The sequence below is a fragment of the Gasterosteus aculeatus genome, chromosome 7, assembly GCF_964276395.1.
Source record: "Gasterosteus aculeatus chromosome 7, fGasAcu3.hap1.1, whole genome shotgun sequence".
Classification (NCBI taxonomy): domain Eukaryota; kingdom Metazoa; phylum Chordata; class Actinopteri; order Perciformes; family Gasterosteidae; genus Gasterosteus; species Gasterosteus aculeatus.
Genome location: NC_135694.1, coordinates 237,025 through 265,000, shown reverse-complemented (window position 1 = coordinate 265,000; position 27,976 = coordinate 237,025). Strand labels below are relative to the sequence as shown.

The 27,976-nt window shown below is 50.5% G+C and overlaps 5 protein-coding genes and 1 long non-coding RNA gene across 14 annotated transcripts in view; 2 read left to right on the top strand and 4 right to left on the bottom strand.

Moving 5' to 3' along the window:
* The window catches only part of LOC120823060 (voltage-gated potassium channel subunit beta-2-like), a 6,470-nt gene extending 4,416 nt beyond the window's left edge, over positions 1-2,054 (bottom strand). For both annotated transcript variants that reach the window (XM_078105924.1, XM_078105925.1), the window contains exons 1-2: positions 1,917-2,054; positions 1,244-1,578 (exon numbers count right to left, since the gene is read on the bottom strand). In XM_078105924.1, coding sequence (XP_077962050.1) covers positions 1,244-1,539 — 296 coding nt within the window. In that variant the 5' untranslated portion in view covers positions 1,540-1,578; positions 1,917-2,054. The remainder of the gene's footprint in view (positions 1-1,243; positions 1,579-1,916) is intronic.
* A 4,263-nt stretch (positions 2,055-6,317) lies between these two features.
* On the bottom strand, positions 6,318-7,952 carry trappc1 (trafficking protein particle complex subunit 1). 4 transcript variants are annotated; one of them, XM_040179919.2, is made up of 5 exons: positions 7,711-7,952; positions 7,165-7,263; positions 7,011-7,081; positions 6,737-6,875; positions 6,318-6,556 (listed from the first exon to the last, which is right to left on the bottom strand). In XM_040179919.2, exons 2-5 carry the CDS (start codon positions 7,261-7,263, stop codon positions 6,428-6,430), a joined length of 438 nt encoding a protein of 145 aa, XP_040035853.1. In that variant the 5' UTR covers positions 7,711-7,952; the 3' UTR covers positions 6,318-6,427. The 4 variants fall into 4 exon arrangements, with proteins under 4 accessions (XP_040035853.1, XP_077962067.1, XP_077962069.1 ...); XM_078105941.1 differs by lacking the exon at positions 7,711-7,952 and having other exon boundaries at positions 6,318-6,390; positions 6,421-6,556; positions 7,165-7,702; XM_078105943.1 differs by lacking the exon at positions 7,711-7,952 and having other exon boundaries at positions 6,318-6,386; positions 6,421-6,556; positions 7,165-7,702.
* An 89-nt stretch (positions 7,953-8,041) lies between these two features.
* On the top strand, positions 8,042-9,744 carry psmb6 (proteasome 20S subunit beta 6). Its single transcript, XM_040179918.2, has 7 exons — positions 8,042-8,236; positions 8,623-8,690; positions 8,773-8,838; positions 8,950-9,015; positions 9,103-9,232; positions 9,343-9,487; positions 9,565-9,744. Exons 1-7 carry the CDS (start codon positions 8,141-8,143, stop codon positions 9,690-9,692), a joined length of 699 nt encoding a protein of 232 aa, XP_040035852.1. The 5' UTR covers positions 8,042-8,140; the 3' UTR covers positions 9,693-9,744.
* Positions 9,745-9,901: 157 nt separating this feature from the next.
* LOC120821412 (ephrin type-B receptor 4b) lies at positions 9,902-20,671 on the bottom strand. Of its 2 annotated transcripts, XM_078105908.1 has the most exons (21): positions 20,214-20,313; positions 19,069-19,139; positions 18,834-18,976; positions 18,396-18,756; positions 17,883-18,045; positions 17,147-17,302; positions 16,625-16,767; positions 15,298-15,502; positions 15,089-15,216; positions 14,837-15,002; positions 14,667-14,760; positions 13,886-13,944; positions 13,702-13,815; positions 13,301-13,548; positions 13,079-13,225; positions 12,118-12,186; positions 11,958-12,011; positions 11,783-11,878; positions 11,511-11,704; positions 11,037-11,195; positions 9,902-10,938 (listed from the first exon to the last, which is right to left on the bottom strand). In XM_078105908.1, exons 1-21 carry the CDS (start codon positions 20,299-20,301, stop codon positions 10,833-10,835), a joined length of 2,964 nt encoding a protein of 987 aa, XP_077962034.1. In that variant the 5' UTR covers positions 20,302-20,313; the 3' UTR covers positions 9,902-10,832. The 2 variants fall into 2 exon arrangements, with proteins under 2 accessions (XP_077962034.1, XP_077962033.1); XM_078105907.1 differs by lacking the exons at positions 9,902-10,938; positions 11,037-11,195; positions 11,511-11,704 and having other exon boundaries at positions 11,786-12,011; positions 13,886-13,941; positions 20,214-20,671.
* A 373-nt stretch (positions 20,672-21,044) lies between these two features.
* Positions 21,045-27,800, top strand: LOC144410275 (uncharacterized). Its single transcript, XR_013468215.1, has 3 exons — positions 21,045-21,128; positions 26,366-26,549; positions 27,149-27,800. It is a non-coding gene; the product is annotated as an uncharacterized LOC144410275 (long non-coding RNA).
* mepceb (methylphosphate capping enzyme b) lies at positions 21,720-27,060 on the bottom strand. Of its 4 annotated transcripts, none has more exons than XM_040179915.2 (8): positions 26,057-27,060; positions 25,256-25,612; positions 24,926-25,179; positions 24,552-24,822; positions 23,931-24,468; positions 23,640-23,852; positions 23,462-23,570; positions 21,720-22,931 (listed from the first exon to the last, which is right to left on the bottom strand). In XM_040179915.2, exons 2-8 carry the CDS (start codon positions 25,603-25,605, stop codon positions 22,879-22,881), a joined length of 1,788 nt encoding a protein of 595 aa, XP_040035849.2. In that variant the 5' UTR covers positions 25,606-25,612; positions 26,057-27,060; the 3' UTR covers positions 21,720-22,878. The 4 variants fall into 4 exon arrangements, with proteins under 4 accessions (XP_040035849.2, XP_040035850.2, XP_077962046.1 ...); XM_040179916.2 differs by having other exon boundaries at positions 23,462-23,567; positions 26,057-26,417; XM_078105920.1 differs by having other exon boundaries at positions 23,462-23,567; positions 26,154-26,377.
* Positions 27,801-27,976: the final 176 nt, after the last annotated feature.

The following is a 27,976-nucleotide window of genomic DNA, read 5'->3' as shown; positions in this document are numbered from 1 at the left end:
ACATCAAATCAGTAACAAAATCGGCCTACTACCACCTCAAAAATGTAGCACGACTTAGAGGGCTCATGTCAGCTCAAGACTTAGAAACACTTGTACATGCCTTTATAACTAGTAGGCTAGATTATTGTAATGGTCTCCTTGCAGGTCTCCCAAAAAAAACTGTCAGGCAGCTCCAGCTTGTTCAGAACGCTGCTGCTAGAGTTCTAACAAAGACCAAAAAATGTGAGCACATTACACCAATTCTTAAATCCTTACATTGGCTCCCAGTATGTCAGAGAATTAATTTCAAAATCCTACTGCTCACATATAAATCACTACATGGTTTAGGGCCAAAGTAAATCACTGATATGCTTCCACTACATAAGCCTTCAAGATCACTAAGATCTTCTGACACCAATCTGTTAGTGATTCCCAGAGTAAATACAAATCATGGCAAAGCGTCATTTAGTTACTACGCAACAAACAGCTGGAATAAACTTCCTGAAGATGTAAGACTTAAACTCTGACACGTTTAAAACAAGACTGAAAACTTTATGTTCAGCTTCGCCTTCTGCTAAATGTTACCTACATTGCACTTTTAACCTCTGCTTTTAATCAAACAATTTAAATAAGATTTTAATTTATAATTGTATTTGCTGTTTTTAATTGTCTTTTAATTCCTGCATTTTATTTCACTTTATTGTATGAAATGTTATGATGTGAAGCACTTTGAGTCTGCCTTGTGTATGAAAAGTGCTACACAAATAAACTTGCCTTGCCTGAGGCGCTTTGGATAAAAGCCTCAGCTAAATAAAAAGGTGTATATATAACTTTAGTATAAACTGTTAAATATACATTCATCACCCAAGGGACAGTTAACTAAATATTAGGAAAATATATATATGTTTTTGACATGTGATATTTGGTAGCTGGACGTTATAAAATAATGTTAAAAACATTTAAAACACTCTGAAAAGTTAGATAATAATTTATGGCTTATAAAGTAACCTTTTGCTGGAATATTTAATTATTCTTCTAATTGACCTTCATGTAGGAGAGAAAATATGTTAGAATGTTATTGATCAAACTGAAATAAGAAAAGGAAAATAAGAAACCGGTCTCACCGTCTCTCACCTGTCTCACCGTCTCCCTGTCTCACCGTCTGTCTCCCTGTCTCTCTCCTGTCTCTAATGTCCCCCTGTTTCTCACCTGTCTCACCGTCTCCCTGTCTCTCTCCTGTCTCTAATGTCCCCCTGTCTCTCACCTGTACGGCATGCTGGTCTGCTTCATGGTGACATCACACTCCTTCAGGTAGACCTCCAGTCGTCTTCTCTCCATCAGCCTCCGGGCGGCCTCCAGGATCTGGGAGGCCAGCACGGACTCCTCCTTCTCTTTGCGCTCCTTCTTCCCGTCGCTCTTCTCCGCTTTCCCAGAATTCCCTCTGCTCCCCTTTGGCTTCTTGTTGAACCCGTAAAGCTCCTCCACGGAGAACTTCCCTCCTTTTCCTCCCGCGGACGCCGAGCCGCCGGCTCCTGTGGCCGGAACCCGACCCGCAAACATGGCCGACCCCGAGGAGAGGCAGAAGAGCTAATGCTAATGCTAACAGAGGAACCGAAAATATCAGCTTGGGTTGTGACGGACCAGAATGCTGATGACAATAACTAACAATCCAACAAGCGCTACTAATCAAACTAGTGTTACTGCTTAGTTAAAAACTACAAATCAAACTACAGTTTAGTTAAAACTAATATTCTACCACAGGAAGTGTAACGTAATAAAACACTGGACGAGTTCAGTGTGTTTTTATCGTACGATTTCTCCGCTGGGGCTTCTGGGTAATGAACATCTGGAAGCTAACAAGCAGCAGATTAAAACTTTGACACAGACACACAAACACTTAAAGACAAACACACAAAACCCCCACAAACACACATTACCTGGTTAAAGGTGTGTGATTCCTGCCGTCTGTCCACCTTTGTCTTTCTGCCTCTCTGCTGGGGCTGTGATATTAATCCTGCTGGTTTAATCCCACCAATCAGAGCGCAGATATCACATCTGTCTGGATTAAAGGTAGCAAATTATCAGACTGTGTACAGATGTTCAATGTGGCCCCTTACCCCTAATCTCTCTCTCGTGGGTTATATATATATTATATATATATAAATCCACTACTGGTAAACTCTCTACAGCAAAGGGCTCTTCCACCCCCCGTCTCCATGGTGACGACTGGCCAGGTGAGACACGACTGCTGGAGAGACTCCACCGAAGGACCTGATGGCCTGAAGACCTGCAACGTCTCTTCAACCTGAGCCTGAGGAAGTCCTGGTGCTGTTGAAGACGTCGTACCTTGTCCCTGTAAGAAGACAACCCCATGTGGCCCCGATGACCACCGACCAGTTGCTCTCACATCCCGTGTGATGAAGGTCGACCGCAGGTGAAATCATGACTGGACATGTCTGTTCACCTTGTCCACTCTGACTTCCAGTACAACTCTTTGTGATGGCGTCTGCAGAAGGTCCGATGTCTGCAGTGGTCGGGTGTATAAGGGACAGACGGGAGGAGGAGTGGAGGACAGTGGTGGAGGACATCACCTGACTCTGAACGTGGCCAGAGAGATGGTAGTGGATTTCAGGAGGAAGTCTCCACAACCGTTAGGTGTCTCCATCGACAACAGACTGAACTGGGAGACCAACATCAGCGCTGTGTACAAGAAGAGGAGGAGTCGACTCTTCTTCTTGAGACAGCTTAGATCCTTTAACGTGTGCAGCCAGATGCTGGAGATGTTCTACCAGTCTGTTGTGGCTTCCTCGTTGTCTGCTGGGGGAGCAGCATTGGAGCCGGTGACACCAACAGACTGAAGAAGCTGGTGAAGAAGGCCGGCCCCTTCATTGACTAGGTGGTGGAGAGGAGGACACTGAAGAAACTATTGTCCATATTGGACAACCACCGTCTTCACCGCCTACTGCAGGGACACGGAGGACCTTCTCCAACAGGTTGATCCAGAAACAGGAAAACATTGCAGACAGCTGCAATAAGACTGTACAACAATCACCTCCTGGTTCTATGTACAATTACCACGAACCACTGAATTCAATTCAGAACCTTTTCCACTGTGCGCTTTACTTTAATACTGCGCTGCTATTTCATTGTGCTGTGTATAAATACTGTGCATTTTCATGTTTAACAACCCTCACTGTAGTCAGATTACAGGGCAGATCTGCACTGTACAAAGGGTTGGACCAGGTTGGGACACTTTGTCCTCACAGCACTGAACTGTGTGTGGCTGCTGGTTGGCAGTATGTTTTTCAGAGGGATTACAGATTATTCCAAGCAGGGATTACAGTCCAAACGCACACATCTGTCATGGCCAGATGTGTGTGTGAGATCAGTGCGTTAATCCGTCTCACTGACCTCAGCTCTCGTTCTCTGACTTTGTTTACATTCACAAATCATTTTACGTCGGGACATCCCGTCTGTCTGTCTGTACCTAGAGCGGGACATCCCGTCTGTCTGTCTGTCTGTACCTAGAGCGGGACATCCAGTCTGTCTGTCGGTACATCCCGTCTGTCTGTACCTAGAGTGGGACATCCCGTCTGTCTGTCTGTACCTAGAGCGGGACATCCCGTCTGTCTGTCGGTACCTAGAGCGGGACATCCCGTCTGTCTGTCGGTACCTAGAGCGGGACATCCCGTCTGTCTGTCGGTACCTAGAGCGGGACATCCCGTCTGTCTGTCTGTACCTAGAGCGGGACATCCCGTCTGTCTGTCGGTACCTAGAGCGGGACATCCCGTCTGTCTGTCTGTACCTAGAGCGGGACATCCCGTCTGTCTGTCTGTCTGTACCTAGAGCGGGACATCCCGTCTGTCTGTCTGTACCTAGAGCGGGACATCCCGTCTGTCTGTCTGTACCTAGAGCGGGACATCCCGTCTGTCTGTCGGTACCTAGAGCGGGACATCCCGTCTGTCTGTCTGTACCTAGAGCGGGACATCCCGTCTGTCTGTCGGTACCTAGAGCGGGACATCCCGTCTGTCTGTCTGTACCTAGAGCGGGACATCCAGTCTGTCTGTCTGTACCTAGAGCGGGACATCCCGTCTGTCTGTCTGTCTGTACCTAGAGCGGGACATCCAGTCTGTCTGTCGGTACATCCCGTCTGTCTGTACCTAGAGTGGGACATCCCGTCTGTCTGTCTGTACCTAGAGCGGGACATCCCGTCTGTCTGTCGGTACCTAGAGCGGGACATCCCGTCTGTCTGTCTGTACCTAGAGCGGGACATCCCGTCTGTCTGTCTGTACCTAGAGCGGGACATCCCGTCTGTCTGTCGGTACCTAGAGCGGGACATCCCGTCTGTCTGTCGGTACCTAGAGCGGGACATCCCGTCTGTCTGTCGGTACCTAGAGCGGGACATCCCGTCTGTCTGTCGGTACCTAGAGCGGGACATCCCGTCTGTCTGTCGGTACCTAGAGCGGGACATCCCGTCTGTCTGTCTGTACCTAGAGCGGGACATCCAGTCTGTCTGTCGGTACATCCCGTCTGTCTGTACCTAGAGTGGGACATCCCGTCTGTCTGTCTGTACCTAGAGCGGGACATCCCGTCTGTCTGTCGGTACCTAGAGCGGGACATCCCGTCTGTCTGTCGGTACCTAGAGCGGGACATCCCGTCTGTCTGTCTGTACCTAGAGCGGGACATCCCGTCTGTCTGTCGGTACCTAGAGCGGGACATCCCGTCTGTCTGTCTGTCTGTACCTAGAGCGGGACATCCAGTCTGTCTGTCGGTACATCCCGTCTGTCTGTACCTAGAGCGGGACATCCCGTCTGTCTGTCTGTACCTAGAGCGGGACATCCCGTCTGTCTGTCGGTACCTAGAGCGGGACATCCCGTCTGTCTGTCTGTACCTAGAGCGGGACATCCCGTCTGTCTGTCGGTACCTAGAGCGGGACATCCCGTCTGTCTGTCTGTACCTAGAGCGGGACATCCAGTCTGTCTGTCTGTACCTAGAGCGGGACATCCCGTCTGTCTGTCTGTCTGTACCTAGAGCGGGACATCCAGTCTGTCTGTCGGTACATCCCGTCTGTCTGTACCTAGAGTGGGACATCCCGTCTGTCTGTCTGTACCTAGAGCGGGACATCCCGTCTGTCTGTCGGTACCTAGAGCGGGACATCCCGTCTGTCTGTCTGTACCTAGAGCGGGACATCCCGTCTGTCTGTCTGTACCTAGAGCGGGACATCCCGTCTGTCTGTCGGTACCTAGAGCGGGACATCCCGTCTGTCTGTCGGTACCTAGAGCGGGACATCCCGTCTGTCTGTCGGTACCTAGAGCGGGACATCCCGTCTGTCTGTCGGTACCTAGAGCGGGACATCCCGTCTGTCTGTCGGTACCTAGAGCGGGACATCCCGTCTGTCTGTCTGTACCTAGAGCGGGACATCCAGTCTGTCTGTCGGTACATCCCGTCTGTCTGTACCTAGAGTGGGACATCCCGTCTGTCTGTCTGTACCTAGAGCGGGACATCCCGTCTGTCTGTCGGTACCTAGAGCGGGACATCCCGTCTGTCTGTCTGTACCTAGAGCGGAACATCCCGTCTGTCTGTCTGTACCTAGAGCGGGACATCCCGTCTGTCTGTCTGTACCTAGAGCGGGACATCCCGTCTGTCTGTCTGTACCTAGAGCGGGACATCCCGTCTGTCTGTCTGTCTGTACCTAGAGCGGGACATCCCGTCTGTCTGTCTGTCTGTACCTAGAGCGGGACATCCCGTCTGTCTGTCGGTACCTAGAGCGGGACATCCCGTCTGTCTGTCTGTACCTAGAGCGGGACATCCAGTCTGTCTGTCTGTACCTAGAGCGGGACATCCCGTCTGTCTGTCTGTCTGTACCTAGAGCGGGACATCCAGTCTGTCTGTCGGTACATCCCGTCTGTCTGTACCTAGAGCGGGACATCCCGTCTGTCTGTCGGTACCTAGAGCGGGACATCCCGTCTGTCTGTCGGTACCTAGAGCGGGACATCCCGTCTGTCTGTCTGTACCTAGAGCGGGACATCCCGTCTGTCTGTCGGTACCTAGAGCGGGACAACCCGTCTGTCTGTCTGTACCTAGAGCGGGACATCCCGTCTGTCTGTCGGTACCTAGAGCGGGACAACCCGTCTGTCTGTCGGTACCTAGAGCGGGACATCCCGTCTGTCTGTCGGTACCTAGAGCGGGACATCCCGTCTGTCTGTCGGTACCTAGAGCGGGACATCCCGTCTGTCTGTCTGTACCTAGAGCGGGACATCCCGTCTGTCTGTCTGTACCTAGAGCGGGACATCCCGTCTGTGACATGTTCTCTGTAATAAAGACAGAAGAGCGCAGCATCGTGTTCATTTATTTAATCCAACAATCACATAAATATAATCAGTGTGTGTGTGTGTGTGTGTGTGTGTGTGTGTGTGTGTGTGTGTGTGTGTGTGTGTGTGTCCGTCTGTCAGGCGGCCCGGGGACTGTAGAAAGGAAGTCCTCTGATGAACGAGTCCAGGCGACTGCTGAACAACTCGCTGTCCAGAGACTGTCCCAACACACACACCGGGTTCTTCACTATGTACTCCACATAGAGCTGAGAGACAGACGGAGAGACAGAGATCAGTTCATCTGCGTGTAGCTGCGTGTAGCTGCGTGTAGCTGCGTGTAGCTGTGTGTAGCTGCGTGTAGATGCGTGTAGATGCGTGTAGATGCGTGTAGCTGCGTGTAGCTGCGTGTAGCTGCGTGTAGCTGTGTGTAGCTGTGTGTAGCTCACGCTGCTGTAGATGTGCTGCAGTGTCTCTCTGGCGTTGGGGACGGACAGGTCAGTGTTCATCACAAACCGCAGGCCACTGGGAGTCTCGTAGTAGTGGAGACGGTACTTGCTGGTCTGGAAGGACATGAAGCCCTCTTTCCTGAGGACAGACAGGCTGCTAAGGACCACAGACTGGCAGGGAGGGAGGCAGAGACAGGCAGACAGGCAGAGACAGGCAGACAGGCAGAGACAGGCAGACAGGCAGGCAGAGACAGGGCTGGCTTGTGAAGGATACATGTCCAGTGGAGACATCTTACTGACGAATGAGCGGATGGAGAAGAGCATCCCATACATCAGCTTGAACTCCTGCACAGAGAGACAGGTAATCAGCCATACAGGTAATAGACAGACAGGTGAATGATGTCATCGGGTCGTTAGGCTCCTCCCACCTCGTCCTTAGAGATTCCTGCCTGCTTCTTGCGGTTCCACTCATTATAATACAGACAGCTGCCATTACGGTCAAATATGTACAAGTTATGGACCGTCATCTGAAATCAGACACACACGTCCTATAATAACATTGTATACAACATTATCATCATTTTACTGGCACAACATTATTAAGTTACACATTACGAACAAATGGCATCGATTTTCTGCCAGAAAAAGATGCATCCATTTAAATGAATAAGCAGTGCGAGTTTCACATCTGTGCCGAACTGAAGATCAGATCCTAGAGAATCGATTAAAGCCTCGAAACGATGGTCTCTCTCGTGTTGTTGTTATTCATTCACGTTTAAATGTCCAGAATTAATCGATATTAAAAGCGTCTGTGGCTGACGGCTGATTCTCCACTAAAGCGTCATTTCTTAAAACACGCTGAGCAAACATATTCAACGAGTCCTTAGAAGTCAACATAGTGTGGTCAAACTCATGAGATTCATTCTTTAAAGTGAGATCTATGAGGTATTCTAAAATGTCGCTGTGTGTTTTACCTTCTCTTTCTGTTTCCGGTCTCCTGCCGCGCTCAGGACCCCGCCAGGTGTCCGCCTACATGCCCGAACCAAAACGGGCTTAAGGGAACTTAACTGTTATAGAGACGGGAACAAGTTCAAATTAAACAAGTTATTTAATTACACAAACGTATGTATCTCTTACTACAACAATGCATCAAAAGAATAACGAGCTTTTTTAAAGAGCACAGGGATATTTTATCGGATATGATAGATACACACACACACACACACACACACACACATATACGTCCATATTATATATATTTATTTATTTATTTATTTTTCTTATTTCATTTTTTGGGGAGGGTATTTGGGGAGAACGATAGGCAGTGTCGCCCTCACACGCCGGTGCAGAAGGTGGCGGTAAAGCACCAATAAGAAGACAGAACGGCTCAAGAGCAGAAACAAGATGGCGGCAGCAACAATGAGTCCGTACTTTGGACAGCAGATGTCCTCCAAAAACGATCTGGTACCGGCCTGGACCAGCCAGGAAGTCAGCACCGGGGTGAGTACACTCCCTCTATACCGGAACCGGTCGTGGAGCGTTTTGAAGCTGAGAACAGCGGCTGAATGATACAGCACTTCTTGTGCTGAGCTAATGGAGGCTAATGCTAACTATAAGATGTTCATCTTCAGCCTAGAAGAGAGATAAATTGTACCGGACCGGAATGGATTCAGTCCCGGTGAACGGTGTGTTGCGGAGCCGGTTGATAGAAGTGAGCGCCCGGTGAACGGCGGTGATATGACCGGCCAAGATGCTAACGGTTGCTGTCCGATAACGGGCTCACTGCGTCAACACTGCATCAAACGGCTGTAGACGATAACTTATGCTATTTTGTGTCTGATTGATGAGCAAGTCGATATTTCTGTCTCCATCCGCCTGTCCATCAGACCACCATCATGGCACTGGAGTATGACGGAGGAGTGGTGATTGGAGCAGACTCGCGTACCACCACCGGGTAAGAGACTAAAGCGTGTTGTCTCACCTGTCTCACTGTACCCATCTAAACCCCTCTGTCTCTCTGACCGTCTGTCTCTCAGAGCTTACATCGCCAACAGAGTGACAGACAAGCTGACTCCGATCCACGACCGGATCTTCTGCTGCAGGTCAGAACCCTCCTCCTCTTCTTCCTCTCAGTGTTTCCACTGATGGACCTCCAGAGGACCTCCAGAGGACCCACAGACCCCGTGTTGACCTTCATGTGTCTTTGTTGACAGGTCTGGATCAGCTGCTGACACTCAGGCCATCGCTGACGTGGTCACCTACCAGCTGGGCTTCCACAGGTAACGCACACACAGAGGGTTTGATTGACAGCCCCAGCATCCAGTCAGACCGTGCTGACTTTACCTGCACTTGGTCCCGCCCCCTAGCATTGAGCTGGACGAGCCCCCATTGGTGGAGACGGCTGCCAATCTGTTCAGAGCGAGCTGCTACCGATACAGAGAGGAGCTGACCGCTGGGATCCTGGTGGCCGGCTGGGACCGCCGTAAGGGGGGGCAGGTACTTCTACTACCAGTAGTACTACAGGCTGGGACTGCACTCCCAGGTGTACGTCCCCATTGGAGGGATGCTGGTGTCTGTTGTTTATAAAGTTGTCTCACCTGTCCCAGGTGTACTGCGTCCCCATTGGAGGGATGCTGGTGAGGCAGCCGGTGTCGGTGGGCGGCAGCGGCAGCTCCTACATCTACGGCTTCATGGACTCCAACTACAAACCCAACATGACTAAAGACCAGTGTCTGGAGCTCACCGCAGCAGGTAGGCAGAACGCGCGTGTGTGTGTGTACACGCGTGTGTGAGACAGACACTGACTGTCCTACCTGTGTGTCTGTCAGCGGTGTCTCTGGCGATGGAGAGAGACGGGTCCAGCGGCGGCGTGGTGAGACTGGCGAGCATCTCTAAGGACGGAGTGGAGAGACGGGTGATCCTCGGGAACCAGCTGCCCAAATACTCCACCCACTGAACACACACACAGCTGTTTACCAATAAACATGACAATAAAGGTTTCCATCAGGCCTTGTTGTTCCGACCGTCTTTTCCTCCTGCAGGACCAGATTTAGCTGTGACAGATTTATTTATTCATATTCATTTGTTTAATTAATTTCAATATTTATAATGTATTAAATACTGTACTTTTCAGCATGTACAGGGAAGAAAATGATACACATTATATACAATAAGATATTGTTGATCTTTATTCTGATTGGCTGACAACAACAGTGACTTATTCATATAACTAATGGTCAGACTGCTCCGGTGGTCCAGGAGCCTCCTGGTTTTGAGCTGGAGGTCCTGCAGAGGGACTCTTGGTCCAGAAGACACATGTTAAACATCCACTTTCGTTTCTTTACAAAAAGGACTTTGGTATAAAAACGTCAGGTACAAAAAGTGCTAAAATACAAAAACATCAGTTCTACAACTACGATGGAGCTGAGTCTTGGACCGGAGTCTTGGACCCGGGAGGTTTAAGGACAAAAAAAAAATCAGCTGGAATTAGTGGTTTTGCTCCAGAAGGCAGAAAGAGTCCAGAAAGACAACCAGTTCTGGACTAGACTGATTAGTGATTTTATGAATGGCAGATTTAAAAACCGCTCCAGACCCCTCGTAGTCCGTTTGGGTCCCTGTGGTCCAGAGACCTACATGTGGTCCACCACATGTGGACTTAGTTCAGGAGATGAAGAACCCAGGGGTTCCTGTGTGAGGTACCGGTCTGGCAGTCAGGGGCAGGCGGGGCTTAAACAGCAGGGCAAAGGGGGGCAGTTGTCCAATGGCGGACATGTGTCCCTGCTGTGCAAGAGGCTGATTAGCCAGTTGCTCCACGGCTTTGGATTAGGGTGATGAAAACACCTGGAAAAAGTAGGCGGAGCTTCGGTTTTCCTGAGCAGAGGGCTGATTGGTCAATGTAACAAAAGTGGACGTCCAATCATGACAGCAGCTGTACATGTGCTGTGCTTCTGACTATCAGGGGGCGGAGTCTCAACAGCCCTCCGGCTTCCCAATTGGTCGAAACGTTCAGCTGTTAAATAAAGAATGGGCGTGGCTCAGCATCCTCCAGTGTAGTGCTTATTGGGCAGCTCAGCCGGGGGGGCAATGCTGTGATAGGTCAGTAGAGCGGCGGAGGCGGAGCTTTGTGGACTCTGAGCGTCTGGATGGAGGTGAGGATCTTCTTCTGGTGTCCGGCGAGGGTCACGCCCACTCTGAGCAGGTCGCTGTGGAAACAGAGGCACAGGTACGTGTATATATACACACACACGCATGTAAATGTATCCACATATATGTTCATGTGCACATTTATAGAGATTCTTACTCAGTGTTGAGCTGAGAAACAACGTCCAGACTGGTGAACCCGGACTGAAGGAAGCTCGGCTCGTATCGCTCCATCTTTATGGCCCGGAGCCACTCAGAGACAGAACCACAGGACGAGAGGGAGGGGGGGACACGCTGGTCCAACAGGGGCTGGGACCCACTGACAGGCAGACAGGGAGACAGACAGGTCACTGGAGAACGAACCGCGGGGTAGAGAAAGGTTAAGAGAGACAGGTTAGGTGAGTAAGGAGCAGACGACGAGAGACAGACACGGACAGACAGACACGGACAGACAGACAGGGTCGGTACCCCCGGCGGGCCACACCGTTTTAAATCTTCTTCATACAGATGATCATTTAGTAACTATGGTCCGTTTAGAGTCAAACAGACCATAAAGCAGGCGACGCTACAGGGCGGGGCTACGCGCTGATTGACAGGTCTCTAATAGACCATAGAGCAGGTACAAGAGTCTCACCTGTGGCCCTCTGCAAGCGTCACCTTCAGGGAGGCGGGTTTTCGGATCAGCCTATCGAGAGCAGACACGATATCGCAGAATCTCGGCCGATTGGCTCGTTCCTTCTGCCAACAGTCCAACATGAGGGAATGGAGGGAGGCGGGACACTCGGGTGGGGGGGGGAGACGGTAGTCCTGCTCTACGGCATTAATCACCTGACGGGGGGAGAGACAGGCAGGAGGGTGAGACGGGGGAGAGAGAGAGAGACACGGACAGTAAGGAGTACTTCTTACATCCTGGTTGCTCATGTCCCAATAAGGTCGCTCTCCGTACGACATCACCTCCCACATGACGATGCCATAGCTCCACCCATCGCTGGCCGAGGTGAACTTCCTGTTAGTCAAATAAAATAATCAGTGTAGTGCACTACATGAGAAGTAGTATTACTACGACCTGCAGTACTAACACTCGCCTGTAGGCGATGGCTTCAGGGGCGGTCCAGCGAATAGGAATCTTCCCTCCCTGAGGACGAGACAGAGGCTTTCAAAGTAAAAGCATGGGGGAGCTGTATAGAGAACCATGAGGAACCGGCCAGGTGACGAGAAGAACGAGAAGGTCGCTGACCTACCAGAGAGCTGGTGTACGTCGGGTCAGAAGAGTTTTCAGTCAGAAACCTGCTGAGACCGAAGTCTGACACCTGAAAGCCCAGAACACACCTGTTACGCTGCGTTCACTCGCCCCACTGGTTGTAGTTATTTCGCGCCATTTGCGCCTGAAAGGGGGCGGGGCCTATCTCAGTCACGTGTCTCCGTAAAGACGGTTATCGTTTCCACCATGGAAATAAATAAACACTGTTTCTGCTCCGCAAACGTGTTGTGTTCAGGTTCATGACGTCAACGACTCCTCCAGGAAGTGCGTCTGGATGCCATGTTGTGACTTCCTGTTGTGTGGGATCGTCTCTCAGTCAGACACCAACTTAAGCCTAGTTTATGCTTCTGCGTTTTCAGGGACACGCCTGGCGGGTCTTTTCACACCTACTAGCGTCTAAAGCGCCGCAGCCTCCTGCAGCACCAGGCTGTGATTGGTCCGCTGACTACGTCCTTTAGAGTCTCACGTCTCCGTTTTCACAGCACAATACGGCCGTTATTAAAAGGAAGAACGTTTACGAGAGAACGGATCAGATTGAAGAGCTTTTAAATATGAGCGCTTGTACAAGCCGTCATTGGCGGACTATGAGGACGCCGGATGTCCTCTGATTCATGGAGGGAGATCTCCACCAACGAGGGGAACAAAGTCGTGGAGCAAAATACGGGACAAATGTGTCCTTGATGAAAAGCAGCAGTGTGGATGCACGGGGCAATAAAGTCTGTGATACATAAATAAAGCAACCAGCGACTTCCACACACAAAGACGTGACTCTCCAGGTCGTCTTCAACAAAACACGTGACTCCACCTGTTGTTCTGGAGGTGAATCGCTCTGCAACACACGCAGGACTTGCTGTCACGCCTCATCAGCCGCGTCTGTGCGTTGCCTTTACATGGAATGTCCTCGCGCGGCTCTTGGTAGACGGACAGGTGGGCGGTCTCACCTTACAGACCAGGTTGGAGTTGACCAGGATGTTGCGGGCTGCCAGGTCTCTGTGGACGAAGCTCATGTCCGACAGGTACTTCATGCCGGCGGCGATGCCCCTCAGCATTCCCACCAGCTGGATGGGGGTGAACTGTCCGTCATTCACCTGCACACACACACACAGGTGGTGAGACACAGACAGGTGGGCGGGGACGGGGAGACATGTTCACCGTGGTCTCACCCTCAGGAAACTGTCCAGCGCCCCGTTCTCCATGAACTCCGTGAGGATCATGACGGGACAGGAAGTGGTGATGACGCCCTCCAGGTGGATGATGTTGGGGTGCTGGAACTGACCCATGATGGACGCCTCCGAAAGGAAGTCGCGCCTCTGCTTGTCCGTGTACCCGCCCTTCAGCGTCTTGATGGCCACGTAGTTCTCCTGCCGGCCCGGGACCCTCAGCCGACCTCTGCACACCTCGCCAAACTCCCCTGGACAGGTGAGTATTGGAAATACATCCGTGAGTTTCAACTTTAATAATGTTAATTAGGTTAATATGAATGAAATGAATGTTTTATCTGTGAGGTTTATTCGTTTAAAACACGTATGTACGCGTGTGCTTCAGGTAAAGGCGTGACGCTCACCTGCTCCGATCACTTCCTCGATCTTCACAAAAGACGCCTCAATCTCTTTGGCGAACTCCCTCACCGCCTCGTTAGCGTCCTCGTAGGTGAAGGGGTCGATGTACACCTTCATCGCTATGACGACCACATCGTCACCATCACACGACAGCAGTGAACGTAACTCAATCCCATTGGTCAAACTTACTCTGTCCCATCTGGTAGTGTCCACTTCTATCAGTCAACTCAGAGTCCTTCACCCTCCTGCTGATGGGGACAAAGACAGACGGGAGACTTTCAGCAGCTGCAAAATAATTAATTTCCAAAGACACACACACACACAGACACAAAAAACACACACAAAACACAGACACACACACACACACATGTTGACTATATTGAGAAAACTTGACTCTTTGAGAGAAGATGAAGAGATAAAGACAGATAACATAACATGAGTGGTTGGTTTTTGTGTGTGTGTCAGTGTGTGTGTGTCTGTGTGTGTGTGTGTCAGTGCGTGTGTCTGTGTCTGTGTCAGTGTGTGTGTGTGTGTGTGTGTGTGTCTGTGTCAGTGTGTCTGTGTCTGTGTGTGTGTCAGTGTGTGTGTGTCTGTGTCAGTGTGTCTGTGTCAGTGTGTGTGTGTCTGTGTGTGTGTGTGTGTCTGTGTCTGTGTCAGTGTGTGTGTGTGTGTGTGTGTGTGTGTGTCTGTGTCAGTGTGTGTGTGTCAGTGTGTGTGTGTGTCTGTGTCTGTGTCAGTGTGTGTCTGTGTGTGTGTCTGTGTCAGTGTGTGTGTGTGTGTCTGTGTCAGTGTGTGTGTGTGTGTGTCTGTGTCAGTGTGTGTGTGTGTGTGTGTGTGTCTGTGTCAGTGTGTGTGTGTGTCTGTGTGTCTGTGTCAGTGTGTGTCTGTGTGTGTGTGAGGTCAGGGTCCCATTGTTCTGCAGGGAGGGAGCATCCTGAACACACACAGTAACAAAGTAACACACTCTTACCGGTAGCAGTACAGAGCCAGTATCGCCGTGGCAACAAGCATCAGGATCCCCATGGAGACGAGAGCCGCTGTCACCACCAGCTGAGAACCGACACCTTGAGGGAATCCACACCAACGTAAATCATCAACACGTAAACAACAACAGCTGGACCCGCACAGACGGCGTCTCACCCTCAGGCAGCGTGCTGAAGCTGCTCTCCGGGCTGAAGGACCCGTAACCGGCCTGAGAACGACCTCTGACCTGAACCCGATACCTCGCGGCCCGCCGGAGCCCCGTCACCACCACCGAAGAAGACCTGCTGGACACGTACTGCCACTGCCCCGCCCCCTCGCCCTCCTAGGGATGACATCAGCCATTACATCGCAGCCCATTGTTTGTGTGTTACGTGTGTTACCGTGTGTTACCGTGTGTTACGTGTGTACCTTCGGGCTGTAGCGGAGCTGGTAGTCCAGGATCTGGAACTGGTTCTGCACAACTGGGACGTTCCACTCAAGAGACAGACTGGACTCTGAGGACGCCACCCTCCTCAGGCCGGCCACTGCAGGAGGAACTACACACACACACACACACAGACACACACACATATATATACATACATACATATACATATAGCAGTGTGTATGCGATTTACCGTCTCTGCTGGTGGTGACGTTGACGCTGTCGGAGGCCGGCTCTGATTGGCTCAGAGCAGAGACGCCGTTCAGTGATTGGACGGTGAAGGTGTACTTGGACTGAGGGCGGAGTCCCCACACAGAGACGCGGCGCCGGGTCAGTCCACGCTGCGCCGGGCGGTACAGGACGCTGTCATCGCATGGAGAACAGGAGGTGACCAATCCCTGAGCAGGAGGCAGGAGGGGGCGTGGTCAGGGCCTGTCACCATATCAAATTTCTGTTGTGCGATTATTGCGCCAACATTATTTGCGATAAACGATATTTTTGCATTTTCATTTCATGCCACAGATCCAGAACATAATGACAATAGCACAGTAATACAAATACGCGCTTTCAAAGAACAAAGGAGGTTTTATTGGTTAGAATATTCAGAGATCAGAGACAAGGCGGAGCGATGTGGTGGGTTGGAGACGTCCAGTGGGACAGACGGAGCGGCCCAAGAGGCCAACGAGCACTTCGGGCTGAGATACCGGGGGGTTGTTGGGGATTTTAGCTTAGTTGTGTTGCCGGTTTTCGTCTCCACTGTTTCTAAAGTCGGTCCCTTCTCTCATTCGGCTTAAAACCCAAACGTTCCCACGGCGGAGGTGAAGATGGCGGCTCGGTATCACCAGTTCACGCTGTTTGTAGATTACAGATCACACTTGGTAACACGGTGGATGGCGCTGCCTAAGCCCCGCCCCCACAGTGAAAGCAGACACAAGCACAGTGCCGTCAAATGAAATGTTGGAGACGTTTATTTATCTGTAAAATGAATGTTGCACACGCACTTATTTTCACATATTGTGCGATAAGTCAGTATATTGCATATGGCGACTGGTCACAAAGGTTCTGGGTTATTTCTTTTCTACCTGGTCCTGGTACCTGCGAGGCGGGTCCACATGTGGAGCAGAGGCCTCGTCGTTGTGTTCTACATAGTCTTGGTGGTTCTGGTAACGGGATACTTCTTATTGTGCGATTATCTTTACACAATATACGGCTTCATTGTCCTGGTTTAATTGCGTTACAACAGGAAACGGACTCATCTGTATCTGACACATTTATACCCACTCATACGTTATCGCACACACACACACATTCACCTGTGACCCCCGAGTCGCCTTCTGCTATCACTGCTGTGCTACATCACGCGTACACACTCCCTCGTACCAGGAGGCTGCATGCGGACGTCTAGTGGTCGTCGGCTGTGATCCAGTGAAGAGTCCAGGACTCCTGACCGGCTCCACGTGCGGTTCCTGGTTTCTAACTAGGACCTAACAGTTCTGGTCCAGCTGGTCTGGGTTCTGTACCTGGGAGGCGGGCCCACATCTGGAGCAGAGGACTCTGTAGTTCAGGTCTCCTCGTCCTCCTCGGTCCAGCGGCTCGCTCCACTCCAGCGTCACACAGGTGTTGTTGATTTGACTCACAATGGACCGGGGAGCAGAGGGAGGGCCTGGGGGGTCAGAGGTCAGAGTCAGGCAGGCTCACAGGCAGTGCTAAGCTAAGCTAACCCGTGATTATTCTGTACTTGCTGCTCAACGTCAGTGACGTCACACACACTCTTAATGCGGCCCAACTGTCGGCCGGTGGACCGAGAATAATGGAGCTTGTGAACTGTGTGCGTCTCTGAAACCATCTTATTCCCTCATTGGTTCCCCGTTGGAACAGAAGAACCATGAACCTTCTCAGAAGGGGGTGTGGCTTCTGTCTCACAGATGACATCGCTGTGACATCACACAGTGGAGGCGTGAAGCAGGCAGCATGGAGAAATGCATCCTGGGAAACGGTTGCTTACCTCCACGTCCACAGAAGGAGGACGAGGACGGTCGTACCTGTGCAGGCGGCGTGGGGCGGGTCGGCGTCCGCGCGGTGGAAACCATGGTGACAGAGACAGTAGGCGGAGCCTGGGATCAGAGTGTTGCTCCTGTCTGGACACAGAGTGCACACGCCAGGTCCTAAACCCGGCTTGAACTGACCCGAGGGACAGGCTGCGGACACACACGGGGTTAGCATTAGCATTAGCATCAAACCGTGAACACCCGTCCTAGAAGCCGTCGGACCGTTTGGGACTCGAGCGACGACCTTGAAGGTCTTTGTTCTTCTGTCAAACTGGACAGTAAGTCAGAGGACCAGAGAGGACGCCTGAGACAATGAGGGACAGGAAGTGACCTTGGCTCCAACAGGATGTGGAAAAACTGCAATGATGTCATCACCGCCATCTTCTGCCCACACACACACACAGGCCATCCCTCCTGTGTGTGTGTGTGTGTAGCAGTGTGTCAGTGTGTGTGTGTGTGTCAGAGTGTGTGTGTGTGTCAGTGTCAGTGTGTGTGTAGCAGTGTGTCAGTGTGTGTGTGTGTGTGTGTGTAGCAGTGTGTCAGTGTGGGTGTGTGTCAGAGGGTGTGTGTGTGTGTGTGTGTATCAGAGTGTGTGTGTGTGTGTGTGTATCAGAGTGTGTATGTGTGTGTGTGTATATCAGAGTGTGTGTGTGTGTGTGTGTGTGTGTAGCAGCGACCTCGGTTACCAGCAATGCGGTTAAATAAGGGTGCTTTTATTTTGTAAACTCGCCTCGACAGCGCACGTTTGTCTCCCCCGCCACGTAACCGGGGCGACAGGCACAGCTGGACGTCGGCTGCCCCACCCACTGCCCGTCCTCGCCGCAAAGCATGCTGGGAGGTTGAGACTGCTCGCCGGGCGGTGTCACTGCGTTCTCCACACACACACCTTGAGCCTGCAAAACACAAACGCGTTTCAGAGTAACAAATAGTTCTTTACCTTTTGCACCATTGCAGAATTTTTTTTGCAGAAAAAAAGACAAAACGTCAAAGGGACTTTGTAACAAACATAATAAAGTATAATTTTCTTAAGTATGACTTTGTATAATTACACACGCTTTTTCAAGCAAAATGAAACAAAGCTTTTATTCTTTGACCTAAATATTCACTCTATTTAAAATGTTAGTTTGGTCTGGATTCTGGTGCACATTTTATTTTGAAATAAACAAAGGTCTTATTTTATAAACTAAACTAAGTAGCTTATTTAATAATAATAATAACAGTCAGTCACTGTGATGTCACTTACCTGCTCCACCAGCGAGTGGGGAACGGTCTCTGGGAAAGCGGCAAAGGCGGAGCGGAGCGGCGGGCACTTCCTGTAGAAGACGCGCACGGAGAGCAGCGCCATGCAGGCACCCTGGCTCTGGAAGGCCAGGTAGAGCCCCGCCCCCACCAGCGGCGCCAGGCGCAGCAGCTTGACGTTGGAGCGCCTCACGCCTCTCTTCATCAGGTGGTCCGCCGCCACCGTGGACACCTTGACGTACGGGTTCTCCATCCAGGCCGGGTGGGTGGGCGTGGCTTCGTCGCTGTCCGACTGGTAGTAGTAGAGGTTAAAGGTCTCCTTGCAGTGGCGCGTGTTCAGGCTGGCACAGTCCACCATGGTGAACCTGAGGAGACTATTATTGATTAGCCCTCGATGGCCACATCGCAAAAGCTGAGCACGAATACGCCGAGGCAAACCGACCGCATCTCCACGTAGAGGGTTGTCGCCGCCCCCCGGGGGATCCAGCGCGTCCTCAGCCAATAAGAGGACAGGCTGTCCGGAGTGCAGATCTCATAGGTCCGCACGCTGTTCGCCTCGTCGTCCAACCCGCTCAGCTCCTCCCACTAGAGCGAGGTGGTTAGGGGTTAGCCTGCTTCATTGAGATTAATGGTAAACGTTAGCTGTAAGCTAACAGGCTGCATTTCCATATGTGTACCTGAGGATCTTCAGGTGGATGGTTCGTCCATCGAAGGTCCGACGTTTCCAACTTGGTGTTCATCAGAAGCTCTGAGAGACATTCAGAGAACCATCACAACTCATGGAACCATAACACACCTCATGGAACCATCACACCTCATGGAACCATCACAACTCATGGATCATCCCACACCTCATGGAACCATAACACACCTCATGGAACCATAACACACCTCATGGAACCATCACACACCTCATGGAACCATCACACCTCATGGAACCATCACACACCTCATGGAACCATAACACACCTCATGGAACCATCACACACCTCATGGAACCATAACACACCTCATGGAACCATCACACACCTCATGGAACCATCACACCTCATGGATCATCCCACACCTCATGGAACCATCACACACCTCATGGAACCATAACACACCTCATGGAACCATCACACACCTCATGGAACCATCACACCTCATGGAACCATCACACACCTCGTGGATCATCACACACCTCGTAGATCATCACACACCCCATGGAACCATCACACACCTCATGGAACCATCACACACCTCATGGAACCATCACACACACACACACACACGGTACTACTCAACATGATAAGCTGAGCCTCACTGTGTGTGTTTGTGTGTGTTTGTCCTGCACGCGTATCACCAGATACACTGTTTATGGGGTGTGTGGTCTCTCGTTCTCTAATGATGGGAACATTACGAGTCGTCTCTCACTTCTCACCTGGAGGATCGCCATGGTAACGGATGCCCAATAGGCAGGTAGAGGCTCCGCCTCCTGACAAATCACAGCACTATATACTGTGTGTAGTAAGTACTTTCTCAGTGTGTATTAGTACGTTATCATTATGTAGAAGTACTTCTTTTGGGTTCTTTCAGTTATTTTGTATCTTTATTATCATTATCTTGTATCAATGACATCAAACAATTCATTTTGAATAATTTAAGATTCATCACAGGTGTGTTTACAGATGTTTCTGAAGTAACGGTAGTATTTACTTAGAAATATGAAGTATCAATAAGTAAAGCTACTCTTTAGTTATTAATCGTATTCATTTATATTAATAATGACCTATTAATGCAAGTATTGATCAGTACAGAAGCCCGCAGAGGACAAACTTACCTTCTTCGGCCACGCAGCAGGTCAGCAGCCGGAGGAGCAGAACCAACAGTCCGCAGGAGGAGGAGGGCCTTGACCTCTGACCCTCCATCACAAGTATCGATCACTGACCGTCACCAGGACGCGCGCCTTGTCGGCCGCGCGCGCCTCATCGGGGCCGCGGAGTCTTTTGCTGAGACAACTTTTCAAGATGGACGCCCAAAAAAGTGCAGAAGAATAATGTAGAGGCTGCGGTTCTCCATGGATGTTCACGGTAAAACCCCCGTCTCACCCTCACGTTGCGACACACGCAGAGCGGGTCGTCCCGACCGGTCCGAGCTCCGTGTGGTTCCGTGTGGCCTCCAGTTGGCCCGTTTCTCCGGTTCTCCGGTTCAGACCTCCAGGATCCAGCGGACTCAAAAGTTTGGGACAAAAGCAGCTTCAAGTTTCCTCCTCTGGAGAGCCGAGGAGGCCACGCCCCCTCCGCCGGCTGTGATTGGCTGCCCGATCCGTCAATCATCAGAGGGGCAGACAGCTCTGAAGGATCTGTGGATCCTTAATAATAATAATGCTACTAATAAAAATCCTTATCATAATAACAATCTGAATAATAGTAATTATAATAAAAGGGTAAAACGTTCACGATTAAATACTATATGAATAATAATATATTCATTTATTATTAATTAAAACATAACTGTAACTGTAACATAACACATCAGTAACAATGTTGAAATCCAGAATGTATGTGAACAACCTCTTGTATTTTAAATTTAAACGAAATGATTATATTTTGAAAACATTTGACAAATATTCTTTAATATGAAGTGTTTGTTGTTTATTTGTTTGTTTACAGAGATCATAAAGAGACATAGATACACAAATGGACAAGTAAGCACAGAGGAGGACGCTGGTTTCTGTTTCACACCTGGAGCTGAGGTGAGACGATGATGTCAATGAAGTTGCACAGCGTGTCTCTTTGTCGGCCCCAGAGCATTGTGGGTCATGTTCCCATGGCAACGCCTTATAAACGCCATGTGACCTTTGACCCCCCAGTAGCTCCTCTTCCTGTGGGCTCCTCCCTCCCTGAATTCCTGTGCGTCTCCCCTCTGTAAATGCCGGCCTCTGATTGGCCGCTCGGACCCGCCGCCACATTCCTGCGGCCGGCAGGAAGTGATGTTGCTTCCGGGCCCTGACCCGGTCGTTTCCTACGTTTCCCATGATGCCTTTCAACCTGCAGACTGTAAATGGGCATAAATCACATTTCATGTTATTGATTCAAGATACCAATCCACAAATTAATCATTAACTTTTATATGAATATGCAAAACAAATATTAATCACAATTATTAATCACTGACCCACACAGAGAGTGAGACACAGAGAGACAGGAAAAGAGATTGACAGCTAAGACAGACAGGTAGAGACAGACGGAGGCTGTAGTTCTCGTTTTACACGGTTTCCCCCTCTGACATCTGGGACGAGTTGGAGAACAATGAAGACAGAGACAGTCAGATACACAGGAAGAGAGACAGTTCAATTCATTTTATTTTGTATAGCCCAAAATCACGTATCCCCAAACAGCCTGTGGGGCTTTACAGTCTATACACATGCGACGTCCTCTGACCTTTTAAGAAGCCCTTGGATGGGTAGAAAAAAGGAAGAAACTGACAAAAGACGAGACCGAGAGTTCTTCTCACGTCCTGGTTGTTCGTGTCCCAATATGTCTCTTTGTGGTTTTATCGTGTCTGACACACACACACACACACACGTTTCCCCATGTGGTCTGTGATGTCATGATGAGTGTATAATGTGTTTACCTGAAGGCTGTGGAGCAGATGGACTCCTACCAGGAGGTGAGCTGTCAATCAAACCTCAATGTGAGGACTTGATGTTATGCGTGCGCACACGTGCGTGTCAGACCTTGGACCTCTTTTACAGTCTCCCAGCATCAGAACCAGTCTGTGGCTCAGTGAGCTGGTTTCACTGGGAGAGAGACACCCCTTACATCACATGACACGTTTTTCTCCTGACTCAGCCCACATATGGAGCCAGATTTGCTGTCAGGGTGGGCGGGGCCTCCATAGGGGGGTGGAGCTGGGACTGTGAGATTGGCCACGCCCATCCATCAAACATAATTTAAACTCATATTTATTCATGAGGGTCAATAAAACCTTTTGCGATATAATGTGATTGATTACATCATCAGATATTCATGAGGTGCTCATCAAATTAAAACCTTTCAGCTTCTCTGTGATTGGCTCCAGTTGGAGGAGGCGTGGCCTACCTTACTGCGCATATAGAAACGGGTCATGTAGGTTTTGTCTCCTTTGTTGGTTCAAACCTTCGGCTGTAAAAAAAGTTCACCCGAAGATTCAAATTCAGAAAAAAAGAGCATCCATTTATTTCACAAAAAAAACAAACTCCGGCAGAGATGTGTCCATTGTCCAATCAGAGGTCCCGCAGCTTGAGGACAGTAACCCACAATCCTTTGCTCTGCATGATTAGCCAGCGACAACCAATCATAATTCACAGCAACCCTCGCTGTGATATTGTCTGTGATGTCATCACACTGACTCCACTGTCCAACCAATCGGCCGGGAGCTCACGAGTTACAAATTCTAGGGTGGTTGCCGTAGAAACTGGGGCCTCAAAGAAAGAAGGTGTCAGAAATCCTGTCCAGGTGACATCACTTCCTGTGGGCTGGACCTTTATGGAACAGGTAGATTGGCCGCTGGTTACCTGGAAGAATCGACCAATCAGATCACAAGTGAGTGGACACCTGTCTGTCTGTGTGTGTGTGTGTGTGTGTGTGTATACACATGAGTGTGTGTATACTGCCGCCTGTGTGTACTTGAGTGAGTGTGTCGGAACAGAAGATGTACAGACTGTAAAGCCCGCTGAGGCAAATGTGTACCTGAGTGTGTGTGTGTACCTGAGTGAATGTGAGCGTACCCTAGTGCCTGTGTGTACCTGAGTGTGTGTGTGTACCCTAGTGCCTGTGTGTACTGAGTGTGTGTAGCTGAGGGAATGTGAGCGTACCCTAGTGCCTGTGTGCACTGAGTGTGTGTGTGTACCTGAGTGAATGTGAGCGTACCCTAGTGCCTGTGTGTACCTGAGTGTGTGTGTGTACCCTAGTGCCTGTGTGTACTGAGTGTGTGTAGCTGAGGGAATGTGAGCGTACCCTAGTGCCTGTGTGCACTGAGTGTGTGTGTGTACCTGAGTGAATGTGAGCGTACCCTAGTGCTTGTGTGTACTGAGTGTGTGTGTACCTGAGTGTGTGATGAGTCTGTATGAGGTGAATCCCACGCTGTCAGTCAGGTAGCAGGTGAACTGTTCAGGTCTCAGTCTCAAACTCCTGAAGTTACGATCAGTTGCCTTCTGAAACACACAACTTTGTGTTAGTGTGTATGTGGGTGCACATATATTGAGCGTATAGAAAAGGCTTACCGAGGCCCCCTTGCTGTGGCTGTAGCTGCTCCACGGTTGAGGCTCCAGCATGAATAATCCACCCGGCGACAGACTCTGATAGGCTCGCCTGAACAGTGCGACCACGCCACCGTCGCCCGCCTGCAGCTGCACCCACTTGGTTACGCCCAGACACAGGATGATGTCATACTGGCCCCGCCCAGGCCACCAGTTCCCCCTAGACACGTAGTCCCCCTGTGGGAGGAGTCAGATCCGTGATGTCATTTAAAGAAGTTCCACTGGATGCAGCTGTGCAGTGTGAGGGAGACTCACCTGGATGAAGGTGACGTTGTTGGGGAACCTGGAGGAGGAGGAAGACGATGGTAGGAGAGGAGGAGCAGAGAGAGGACCTCGACTTACCCTGAAGGAAAGCGGCAGGGGGAGGAGGGGCAGAGCCTGCTGCCCCTCCTCCCCCGTCCTGCTAGGAGAGGAAGAGGAGGCTCTTTGTGCTCCTCTCCTCTCCTCTACCACAAGGTCATGTGACAGGAAGTGCCTAATGTTCTGCTTGGCAGCGTGGACCAGCTGGCGGTCTAAGTCCAGCCCCAGGATGTGGGCGGGGTCAAACCTGCGGGCGACTGCCAGCGTCAGATGACCTGCGCCGCAGCCCACGTCTAGCACCTTCTTGTCTCTGAACCAATCGGCTTGCAGGAGGTGGAACCGCGGGTCCTCCTCCACCCCGACATGCCCCTCAGCGGCATCGCCGTAGGAGCCCTGGTAACCGTAGAAACAGCTGTGGTTGCCATATTTGTAGCGTTGCCTGTCCTTCTTCTTCTGCACCGGCTGAGCGGATCCGTGCTGAGGTCTTCCACACCTGTCGAGGGGGCAGCGCAGAGGTTGTGTCCATGCAGCCAATCAGATCACGGGACTTAAATTCACATCAGGTCTCACACTTACCTCCCAACTTTAGCTCCTCCCAGCGGCGTCTCGAATCTCGTTGGCTTAGCTGTGGTCGCCGCGGCTTCTGCCGATCTTGCAGAGGTGGTGCGTCTGCGTTTTCGACCATCGCCCTGGTTACCGGGCTTGTGGGAGTGCCCCGGTGGAGGGTGGGTGTGTCTACGGGGCAAGATGGGGGGCGGGGCCACATCGTCCCGACAGGTGATGGCTGTGTTGAGCTCACAGGGAAGAGGAGACGCTGCAGCGCTGCCCCCTCTGGTCACCAGAGGAACTGCCCAGAGAAGATCGATGTCATAGCGTTATTCTGCGTTCCCCTCAGCATGGTTCCGTTTCCAACAATGTGACGCTTACACAGTTTATATTATTATAATCACCCGTCAGTCCAGCTGTGGGGGGAAATAGTCGCGCAGGTAGCACCTCCCCCAATCCCCTTCCCCCTCCTCCATGGTGCCGGTTCCTGTGTCTCCTCTTGGACTTCAGTGGGGACAGCAGGACCGCCCCCTCCCCGTCCCCCGCCCCTCCCTTAAGGTTGAGGGGGTCGGTGATGTCCCGAGGAACCAGGATCTCTACGGGGTCTGCGGCCCTCGTCGGCAGGGGCGAGCACTTTGGCGTCTCCTGATTGGTCGCCCTGAGGAGGAAGACGGTAATGCTTACGTCTGACTGATCCACCGACCAATCGGTTGATTAGAGACGGAGAAACGTACCTGTTGACGTCCTCGTCCATTAGTGAGTTGAGATTGAGCGGGTCGAAGATGTTTCCGCCTAACAGAAAGTGACTCGGCAGAACGGGCTCTAATTGGTTGTCGCTGATGGCTCGCCGCCGCCGCTTTGCCAGACCCTTGAAGCCAACGCTCATGGAGTATCGCCTCTTGGCAATTTGCTGAACTGGAAGAGCGCAGGCGATGGGGTCCTGGTGGTTGCTAGACAACTGGAGGCCGTTCTTGTTGTGCAGGGGGCGGGGCTTGGTCGGCTGCTCTGATAGGCCGATGGCGGGGAAGGCGGGGCTGACCTCATGAGGGAGGAGAGCCTCCTTGTCCAATGACATCTTGATCATCTTCCACCTGTGGACAGGTGGGAGGGGGAGGGGTAATTGACTAACAGGTGGCAGAGCCAATCACATTCACTGATCCAAAATGTAATCAACCAATACGCAAACATTCTGAGGTCAGACAAAGTTTTGTAGTGAATATGTAAAATGTGTACTTCTACTTCACTTTATATATCAAACAACTTAGTGACTTTAAAAAAAAAGAATTAATCAACAGTTTATATAACTTCCGCTGAAACATATCTATTAACCAAATAGTTGGGTTATTATTCTATTTATTTTGATTGCACTTAAAAATACCGTTCATACAAGTACTTAGTTACAGCATCTAAAGTACTACTGCCACACTGTGAAACACTTGACTTTGTAAAAGTACTTTCATTCTCGTATGAGTAGTTTCAATTCAGTGTAGTATCCAGCGATCTGTTTCAGATCGATGATCAATAATGGTACTCACTGTGTCCTGCAGAAACACTTGGTGTAATAAACCCTCTCAGGCCCCGCCCCTATCACTGTCTCCACCAATCACGCACTCATGAATAATTAAAGCAGACCTGGTAAACAGTTAGCTCCTCCAGCTAGCCACGTCCAGCTAATATGCAGGAAGTAGCTCGTAGCTTTAAGCCCACTAAAGCTGTGTGCGCGTAAACGAGCCCCTCACGAGCTGCACGTGCGTGTGAGTGCGCATGTCAGAGCGTGCGTGCGGGCCGATGAGGAATGAGTGTTAGCTTTTAGCCTCGACTAGCTGCTACTTTCTTCTCTACAGAATCGAGCCCGCGATTTAATACGCCAACGACGGCTGGAGCCAGTGACGGTCCAGCCCGCCAATCACGAGCCGAGCAGGACCACGGTCACGCCCAAACTCGGGCCAATCAGACGAGCGCTGGGCCCGTGAAAATGTCTGATTGGTCGTTGCTTGGAGGGGCGGGAGGACACAGCTGTCCTGAAAGGTGCCTAAAGAAAAACATGTTAGCGGCTAAAAATGAAACGATTTAACGATCAAAAGTGACAAGATGTCGGTCGACGTTGAGCAGATTCACGCGCGTTATGTTTCCAACACGGTTCATGACTGAAGGCAGACGAGTTCTGTTTGTTTTTGCGCCACAAAGCATTTATAAACTAACAATGTAATGAGTTAGGTTGCAGGCAACTTAAACTCTACCTGAACTTCTGTTCTCACACCGAACATGCAAATACCTCACTATATAAATACATACTAATATTACATCTTATATATAGAGCGCCTTTCATGGTACTCAAAGACGCTTTACAGACATTCAAAGAGGGAGTCATTATACATTACACAATCATACCAAAACACTCAGTGATTGATTTCCCTCAAACTATTGAACTTCAATAATTCTTTCTTTTATTTCTTAATGTTTTGCACATATAACAGACTGGTGTGACAACACTGGTTTCATTCCCAGTGCTCATATAGTTTGGGTCTGTCCCACCAAAGGTTTGACTCTCTGACATTTGGGTTGTTATTATAAATAAACTTTACAGCCAACCATCCATCCTCAAACCACTAGTCCTTCTATGTTAGAGGGTCGAGTTAATTCCAAGGACCCGGAGAGAACCCACACAGACAGGAGAGAAAGGCCACTGGGCGGAGTCAAACCCAGGACCTTCTTGCTGTGAGGTGACGGTGCTCCAGGACCTTCTTGCTGTGAGGTGACGGTGCTCCAGGACCTTCTTGCTGTGAGGTGACGGTGCTCCAGGACCTTCTTGCTGTGAGGTGACGGTGCTCCATGACCTTCTTGCTGTGAGGTGACGGTGCTCCAGGACCTTCTTGCTGTGAGGTGACGGTGCTCCAGGACCTTCTTGCTGTCAGGTGACGGTGCTCCAGGACCTTCTTGCTGTCAGGTGACGGTGCTCCAGGACCTTCTTGCTTTCAGGTGACGGTGCTCCAGAACCTACTTGCTGTCAGGTGACGGTGCTCCAGGACCTTCTTGCTGTCAGGTGACGGTGCTCCAGGACCTTCTTGCTGTCAGGTGACGGTGCTCCATGACCTTCTTGCTGTGAGGTGACGGTGCTCCAGGACCTTCTTGCTGTGAGGTGACGGTGCTCCAGGACCTCCTTGCTGTGAGGTGACGGTGCTCCAGGCCCTTTTTGCTGTGAGGTGACGGTGCTCCAGGACCTTCTTGCTGTGAGGTGACGGTGCTAACCACCACACCACCACCGTGCCACACTTCACAGTCCCTTTCAAATGTTTTACACTTTAATCTTTATTTACATTTTTAAAATGAAGCTCTCATTTTCAGAATGTAGTTTATGTTATGTTGTTATTTTTAGATTTATTTAAATCTCATATTTAAGAGAACCATTCAACAAGAATGAAAACCAATTAGTTTAACGGAACTGTCAATCAAAC

Excerpts from the sequence above, each read along its gene's own strand:
- psmb6 (XM_040179918.2), top strand. The coding sequence starts at position 8,141 with ATGGCGGCAGCAACAATGAGTCCGTACTTTGGACAGCAGATGTCCTCC. Across the intron at positions 8,839-8,949 it reads GACCGGATCTTCTGCTGCAG|GTCTGGATCAGCTGCTGACA; the intron begins GTCAGAACCCTC and ends CTTTGTTGACAG. Across the intron at positions 9,488-9,564 it reads TCTGGAGCTCACCGCAGCAG|CGGTGTCTCTGGCGATGGAG; the intron begins GTAGGCAGAACG and ends TGTGTCTGTCAG.
- mepceb (XM_040179915.2), bottom strand. The coding sequence starts at position 25,605 with ATGATCAAGATGTCATTGGACAAGGAGGCTCTCCTCCCTCATGAGGTC. Across the intron at positions 25,180-25,255 it reads ATGGACGAGGACGTCAACAG|GGCGACCAATCAGGAGACGC; the intron begins GTACGTTTCTCC and ends CTTCCTCCTCAG. Across the intron at positions 24,823-24,925 it reads CCCCACAGCTGGACTGACGG|TTCCTCTGGTGACCAGAGGG; the intron begins GTGATTATAATA and ends TTCTCTGGGCAG.
- LOC120821412 (XM_078105908.1), bottom strand. The coding sequence starts at position 20,301 with ATGGAGGGTCAGAGGTCAAGGCCCTCCTCCTCCTGCGGACTGTTGGTT. Across the intron at positions 19,140-20,213 it reads CTGCTGCGTGGCCGAAGAAG|AGCTTCTGATGAACACCAAG; the intron begins GTAAGTTTGTCC and ends AATGTCTCTCAG. Across the intron at positions 11,879-11,957 it reads AAGCCATCGCCTACAGGCGA|TTCACCTCGGCCAGCGATGG; the intron begins GTGTTAGTACTG and ends ACTAACAGGAAG.
- trappc1 (XM_040179919.2), bottom strand. The coding sequence starts at position 7,263 with ATGACGGTCCATAACTTGTACATATTTGACCGTAATGGCAGCTGTCTG. Across the intron at positions 7,082-7,164 it reads CAGGAATCTCTAAGGACGAG|GAGTTCAAGCTGATGTATGG; the intron begins GTGGGAGGAGCC and ends CTCTCTGTGCAG. Across the intron at positions 6,557-6,736 it reads TGCAGCACATCTACAGCAGC|CTCTATGTGGAGTACATAGT; the intron begins GTGAGCTACACA and ends TCTGTCTCTCAG.